General features: G+C 41.7%; 1 protein-coding gene across 1 annotated transcript; it reads right to left on the reverse strand.

Moving 5' to 3' along the window:
- Window positions 1-972: 972 nt before the first annotated feature.
- Window positions 973-4431, reverse strand: LOC115350611 (snaclec coagulation factor IX-binding protein subunit A-like; the record flags this gene model as incomplete). The annotated part of the gene is given in 5 exon segments (XM_030036408.1): window positions 973-1055; window positions 1474-1606; window positions 2618-2749; window positions 4275-4308; window positions 4310-4431. Coding segments are annotated over 5 exon segments (504 nt in total), but the record flags the coding sequence as incomplete, so codon positions are not given.
- Window positions 4432-8265: the final 3834 nt, after the last annotated feature.

Consider the following 8265-nt stretch of genomic DNA (forward strand, 5'->3'; position numbering starts at 1 on the left):
GAAAAGCTGACACCCGCTTTATAGCGAGCGCTGGGGTAAATAAGGCAGCTGCTGTTTATAGCGGTGTAATCGTTCTCTGAGGTTGTGCTGGATAACGGGATGGCTGAAATGCTAACTCAGTTCTTGCTAGTGTCCTCATCCTTCCTAACTGATGAAGTGTTTTGTCATTGTCTGGATGAGTCAAGCAAGCGTTCCTGGCCCAAGCATTTCCATTTATCTTCTTGCATAGCGAGGGAGAGTACTTTGGAAGAGGAGCTTGCAAGTAACTGGTGGAGTCAAAAGCAATAGGGGTACTTACAACTACGGGAAACCAAGTGAGGATGTTTGCCTTTGGGGAACACAGTCATGGATCATATTGAGAACTTAGACAAACCTAACCATGCGAGCAAGGGTTTTTTTTTAATTTAACAAAGTGGTGCACCACCTCCTGGGCCCCATCATACACTCATGAATTCTCCCTGTAATTTGGGCCTCATCTTATGGCCCTCTTGCAGTTTATTGAACTAGCCATTTAACTACTTAGATATTAAAAACATTCAATTAACTTTCCTTGGATCTATCTGGCACTAAGAAAGGAAAAATTCTAGGGTTTAAAATGTATGACTTGCCATGATTAAATGGTGAAATGAATAACGTTTTAATGAGTGATTTGTAATTATTTAATAATTAAAGAGCTCTTATGAATATTCTTGAACACCCTGTGGTAAATCTAAATTGTATGCTGATTTCATCAAGCATTCAAATCTAATCAGAATTTATTTTTATAGCATCATTTTAAACATAGTCTACAAGAACATTGCCACAATAATGCAAAGAGAACAGAAAAGTGTCATGCTATAATAGCTCTGCTTTTTTAGTACAAGATCTTGATTTTTCCATGCAAAAGATTTTTCTGCACTAATGGGTTGCAGCTGAACTCTATTCCAAGTCCCACTGCAGCCAGTCAGGTTTCATCAGTGGTTCAGTGACAAGTTAAGAGTGCATCAGTTTTGGTTTGTAAACGCAGATGAACGGTAGCCGCTTGCTGCAGGGAGATCGGTCCCATTCACCCCTGCCTGGAAACAAAGACAAAGGAAAACAAGAAGATCATAAAATCACAGAATCACAGAATGGTTTGGGTTGGAAGGGACCTTAAAGATCATCCAGTTCCAACCCCCCTGCCATGGGCAGGGACACCTTCCACTAGAGCAGGTTGCTCAAAGCCCCGTCCAATTTCCATCGCCTTTCAAGATGTGAAAAGGGAACTGTTTCACTCCTGACATGAAATCATTCAATCTCAGCTCAGTCTCTGGAAATCCAATTTTCTTTTAATTTGTGCTTCCATAGTATGTACATTGCAGCTTTGGGCAACATTTTAATAAGATGATGTTTTCTCTAGCTAATCCTGGAAATCCTCATCCCACAGGGATAGCAGAGGTTCAAGAGCAAGGTAAACTATGTGAATCATAAATCATCCCAGGTTTTTCTTAACGCCAATATTCAGGGTCAGGCGAATTTTTATGTTAAATAGGCTGTTAACTAGTCCTCCAACAGCTCTGAAAAGGGATAACAGAGGCCTCTGGATGAAGGTTGCCAGAGATCCATCACTACATTGCAAAAATGATCCCTGCAGGCCAAAAAATAACTCCAGAAACTTAACAGAAACCGCAGATTGCTATTAAATTCTGAAAGCGGTTTGGTATGCTTATATTTGCTGGGATGGAAGAAGGACTGAATGGGGGCCCTCTTCCACATGGATGTCGATACAGTTATTGCTTGTGGGGATATCATTGTCCTGTAGAGCTGCATGAATAATTCATTTTTAATTCCGTATTAGATTAATTTCACCTCATCCTCTCTTCATGAATTGTCCTCAAATAAATTGTAATTTTCTTGAATATATTTGTTATTCAGAATACACTATAGCACTCATGAGTAATTCATTGCAGGTAGGTGACATTCAGAATTTGAGACGTTCAGGGTGGACACACACAGATCATTGTTGTGCCCTGTTACATGGGTAAAACTTACAGATTCAAGTTTCTACTTCCAACATGCATTTACAAATCTGAAATTCACTTGGTTATACTATTCTACAACTTTAATTCTAAATTCACCCTATCAGCAATAGCTCCAGTAGATTCATTGGCTGGAATACTTGGAAGTAGGAAGACGTGCTGAATGAATTCATTAAAAGAATCTGAAAGAAAATATTCATGCAAGCTTTTTATAACACCAAGTCTAGTCTAGTGACCTGACATTCTGCCAAATAGAGATTAAATAGAGAACTTACTGTACACCATCCAGCTTCTCCTTTGAAATGTGTACCTCAGCTTTCCTTCTTTAGATGATACAAATGGAATATGATGTTGATCAGAGTTTATCACTTCAACTTTTTTTTTCCTAAAACTCCCATCTTCCCCTATTCCCACCCCACAAAACCACTGAAAGATAAAAAAAACATAAGTTTTTGATAAGTCCTTAGTTTTGCCGAGACTGAAAAGAATTTCCATGGTTACAAACGGAATCTATTCACTTGAAAACAAAAGCATTTTTTATAGTAGATTTTTTTGATCAGTTGAGTCATAGAGTTCTTTCAGCTGATGTTTGTTTTCATTTCTGGTCATGGAACACTTGCCTTTTGGTAAGTTCCCCCTGTCCAGAACTGGGTTTCCTTCTGTCGCTGAGCAAGTTTACAAAGGACTTCATTCTCATCTGCACTGGCCATGCTAGTTAGATGACCTCCTGCTCTTTCAGTCCAGCAGGTTTTCTGCACAGTAGAGAGGGTTAAACATAGGAGATCTGAAATGGCTAGAGCTTTGTGAATAAGAGGTAAGCAAAGAAAAATGTAGAACAAATGACTGGGGATTGGAAAGGGACAGGGTCATAAAAGAAAGTCCAAGAAGGGGAAATGTAATAGAAGTGGAAATGTGAAGTGACAGAGAAATCCATGGAAAGCTTGCATTTTCAAAGGGAGGGAAAATCACAGCTGGAAAAAGAGAGGAACGGAGTTGCTCAAAATAAAGCAAAAACCTGAACAGTGGGATCCAAGCAGCTATTCTGTGATTGGAAGTTGGGCCTGTAGTGTAAGCAATTACATGGGCTTTCTGTACAGCCAGTAGAGAACAGGAGGTATCTCCAGACTGTCATACACACAGTGCAAGAAAGGCATTGAGGAGAGGTAGGATGAAGTGGCTGTCACTGGAGGACCCTACTGAACAGCACAGCCTAGGTCCCTCCACCTTTTTGACAGCTAAATTCAGGCAAAATGAACCTTACAGTGAAAAGAAGAAGTATGAGAAGACAGGTGAGCAGAAATGGAGAGATCAGAAGAACTTGTCCAAAAGGATGCTATTTACAGTGCTTCTTTCTTGTGTCTCCAGCTAGCTTGGGAATGGAATAGACAGGGATAGTTCTCCACTCTGTGTCTCTCCAAACAGACTGGGTCCTCAAGAGTTTGCCTTTGCATTTGGTAGGGAAGGATACTCTCTCATCTGCACCTTGAAGCAAGAGCACGCATTGTACTGGTGTTTAGGCACAGGGGAAAACTCTTCTCTTCACCATCCTGAGGCATTTCAATTATTTCATACACTCCTGTAGGCATGGCTCAAGAGGAATACGGCACCACAAGGCAAACATTTATGGAAGCATTTGTGTTTGGCTTCTGCAAGATACAGCAAGTATTTCTGGAATGGGACTTCAAGTTACTCACCTGATATAATCTGAGCAGGTAGCAAGGTGAAGTCAGAATGACTTTTAGCAAGTATCTCTTGTGAAGTTGAAAAAGGGTTCAGTATTCACAAAGGTTTTGATAAATCAAGGTCCAGCCCGGTAGGCATCACGCTGTGTGTCGTGTGGGAAGCAGAGGGAGAAACCCCTCAACTGTAACCCATCAGTTTTGTGTCCTGTTACAATCAAGGATGCCCAGGAACCTCCTTGACGTCTCTTCACTGGTGTATTATACATGCCTTATTTTACCGCATGAGGTAAACAGACCCCATGCTCAAAACCCTCGACATAATAAGGGAGGCAGGATGACATGAGAAAGGAGTCAAAGCTCCAGAAGGTCCAAGTTCCAAACAGGAGTTGTTTCGTTGCTACTTGAGTGTGTCCTGTGGCGAGGCAGAGAGCAACAAACCTCACCAGCAGCACTGAGCTGAATATCAAGTATTTTTGGTCAACACCGATACACAAAAGGAGAAGCAGAAAGGGAGGAAAAGAGTCAGGTACAAGAAAGACAACTGTGGGCAGTAGAGAAGAAATTATGAATACTCCTGTTTTGAAGAAGCCAGTACCTCAGCTTGGGTCTATGTCATTCTCTTTTGAAAAGTAACAGTGACCTTTGTAACTAATCCAGCCTTTCTGGCACAGATTTTGGCAGGTCTCTTTTGCAGATGAGTTCTGGTGAGATGGATTAGGAATTACACTATGTGCAGGATTAAGTCTGCCAAAGATTAGGGACAAGAATCAGGCATTGCAGTGTTTTTGACTGTGGAGATCTCAACACCAGAAACAAACATAGAATAAACAAAAAAGGAAACTCTCACTCATCTTTCCAGAAGAGAGAGTATTATCTCCCTATTATCTCTTCTGATTTAACTAAGCTGCGTTCAGCATTCCACAGGGACATTCAGTAAAGTAAAACTACAAAATGAAGGGCAAATGCTAGTAGATATTCAGGGTCTTGCTTTTTTCCCCTTGCCTTCCAAAAAAAAATAAAAAAAAAAAGTTAAAATGTGTAAAGCATCAGCATATGAAGAACACTAATTTTGGAGTCAGATGCCGTTTAGGTTATAAGCAGAATTAGTTTGCTGCTGTCATTACAGGGTCCAGTGGGTGCAGCTGTGCTTCAGCAATCCAGTTCAATGCGCAGTGCAATGCATCACAGTTTGCGGATTCTGCTTTGGATCTGCCCCCCCTGGAGAGACACCAGCAGGTTGAGCAGGCCAGCCCTGAAAGGTGTGCGGGCCTTTGTGCATTCCCAAGACACGGCAGCGAGCGGTTTGGCAGGCCTGGAATGTAGCGTATTAGTCCATCTTTGCCGGGGAGAGCCTGTCTCTGCAATAGTAATAGGGATTTCAGGCTGGTGCATCGCGTTGCTTTAGAGAAGGAGAACAAAACAGATCTGTCAGACCTGAATTAAGATGGATTTTTTGTTGAAAGTTCTTGGAATTGATTTCTTTCCAGTTTCCTTCTTGGTAAGTAGTCAGCAGTTGGGTTCAACTTACAAAATATCATTGATTTATCTCCCCAAACCACAGATGATTCAGCTTGTAATTTCCTCTACAATTATAGAGCAGGTCTCCTTAGAAACTGCTTGTACCCATTCAAAGTTTCATCTTGTGGAAACCACATTTCCCCTCTCTTTGCCCAGATGTGCTTGGCACGAGTCCAGGCAAAAAAGGAGGAGGAAGGTACGATAAATTTTCTCCTGCTCCCATCCTCTCTTTTCTGCTTCCTGAAAGGAGATTCACAGCGTTACGATTTCAGCGCTCTCTGAGCGCTTTGGAATCTCAGCTCATCCCAAGCGGCGGGGTCACCTATGGGGCTGCTCACGGCTCTGCAACAGAAATGGCCAGCGTGTTGCGTAGCCTTTCTCCTCTGAGATAGGACAGGGTGCAACACAGAGGTCATGGTTTCTCTACCCTGATACAGTGTCATGCCACCAAAGGCTAGTCAAGCCAAGCTGATTGCACAATTGGCTCTGCCTTGGCTGGCTGTCATATGTTTCTCCTCATCTACAACTTCAACGACACACAGGGGAAGTCTCCACCTTCTCTTGGCATCCCCTGTGACCCTCAAAGCAACCCATCCTCATGCAGGGAGTCCCTGTCATGGAAATTGTTTGGCTTCTGGGTTTGAGAGAGAGGCTCAGATAAACCACAGGATCCAGCTTGAACAGATAAATCATAGGATCTAAGGACAATTTGCAGAGCTTTGCAAGAGGGAAGCTTGCGCTGGGGCGAGGTCACACGGAGAGGGTCTCCAACCTCTGCTCTCCCCTCAGTACTTCTCTGAAAAGGTCAAAATAACATTAAATTCATTTTACATTTATTAAAAAAACCCTCAGATCTTCTGCCTTAGTAGCTGCAAAGTGGGTCTGTGTTGGCAACAGAGGCAAACACAGTCCCAGTTTGCCCATATTTTGATCTTCACTGTGCCACAAGAAACCCCCAGAGTGATTTAATTTCAGTCATTGCAGTGGCTGTGGATTGACACTTGCGTAAAAGATGTTGAAATCACATCTGGTGTGTGGAAAAATTACATCCATACCAGTAAAGAGATAGAGAAGGCATAAGGAATAGATACAAACAAAAGTGATGCCTCTATAGGACAGAAAATTGCAGGTATGTATAAATGTGTTTCTATACATAACATACACATATTTATGAATGTGTATGTATAAATGTGTAGATATATATGTTTGTGCACATATATACACTCACATGCACTTATGCATAACAGCTATGCAGAGGTATTAAAAATATGCAAAGAATATTAAACCCCACTATCTTACTAATAAACTGACAAGGATCTAAGAAAAGATATAACAAAAAAAGAGATAGATCCCAGTTTTATGAACGCGTGCTCTTCTTCCCTTTTATTCCTTCCTCCTTTCCTCTGTAGGGAGAGAAATCTTTGTCCTTGGGGTATTTATATCATGCCAGCTTTTGCCAGCATGGTTCTTTGTTCTGGAAAATGGAACCCCTTCCAGTATTATACCTGAAAGCTTTTGTTGTACCAGTGCTTCTCCTCAAAAACAAGTGGGTGGGATCTGTTTTTTCCAATAACTTTGCGTACGTTGCTTTAAGTGTCCGTGTGTATCGGGCTCGTAATCTGAACAATTCATTGAGAAATCACGTGGGTCCGGAGATCAAATTCCTGTCTCAGAATGGGAGGTAGTATGGGACACAGCCACCACCCCAACATTTCAGCCAGCACTGTAATGTTGTTTTCTGAGGCGAGACAGGTGTGCACGGGGAGATTTCATTTATGTAATTTTTTTTGTGTACTCTGGCGCGGAGAGGTGCCCACTTATCCCTGTGTCAGCTACAGGGCAACACCTAACAGAGACTTTGCATAAACTGTCCCTTTGGGAAAGGATTTTCACATAATGCCAATCTTGAGGTCTGTTGGTAAAGCGATGTCATGGGATGGAGCTGAGAAGCTTTACAAACTCTCTTAAATTTGTGTAGGCTCCTACGCATTTCTTAAATCCTGTTCAAACATTCTCGCGTACAACAAATAACTCCCCTCGTCCCTTAAAAAAACCACTGACGCATTGTGCACGTTTGCACTGATGCACTTACTTAAAATCCAAATATTTAGTAAAGGGGCTGAAATGACCTCCATTCTTCCTCTATACAAATACAGGCTACAAATATACCACTGGGCCCAGAGAAATATTTTCCTTAACTTTACTCTTGACTCTTAATTGGGGGTGGGATATGTTTTGGTGAGGACATACTTTTTACAGACGCCACAGACCGGAATCCAGGTCTTCCCTAAAATGGGCAGTGTGAGTGGTTTTCAAGAGCTTGCTCAGCAATCACCAAGATCTAAGCGTTCAGCAGCTTTTTGGGTCTGCTCTGGAGCACGTCCCCAAGCATGGTAGATGCCTCTCACAGACAACGCAGGAGACTGAGATCTAAAATCACACCAGGAAACTCCTTCTAGATAAGTTTCTTCATGTACTGTCTGCAAAACTGCACCTGACTTCAGAAAGCTGCTTTGTGTTCCAAGTAATACAATGCAAGATGCATTCTGTCTTTTTTGATGAGCACCAGTGGATCGGGATTATTGTGCTAATTCTGCAGAACAAGGGGAAATAATTAACCAGAGTTTTCTACCCACTTTTCAGCCTCACCACAAAATTTTTGTAAAAGATGTCATTTCCAAGTACTTGCCGTTTGCAAAACAGCAGTCTCTCCACTGCAGCTAGATGCATAATTCCTACAGGTGCTGATACATTTCATCACCTCTTTTAGGTTTGTTCCTGAATAATCTGTGAATTAACCACAATCATCCCAAATGCATCCGTTACCTGGTACTATTCACTGCACACTTTTGACAAATAATCCTTGGTTTGTTGGCTCTTTGTGAACAGCTGTATTCCAAATATTCATGCAGATGTTGTATAAGTCTTTCCCCTGACTCGAAGGAATTAATTCTCAGCAGTAGTGCTTCAGATTGTGAATTAAAAATTTGATTTCTATGAATATCTTGCAATACTTATTGGAAAGTTACAGTCTCACTCACTCATTTGCTACTATGTTTGTGGTAAAT

Source organism: Aquila chrysaetos, chromosome 14, assembly GCF_900496995.4.
Source record: "Aquila chrysaetos chrysaetos chromosome 14, bAquChr1.4, whole genome shotgun sequence".
Lineage (NCBI taxonomy): Eukaryota > Metazoa > Chordata > Aves > Accipitriformes > Accipitridae > Aquila > Aquila chrysaetos.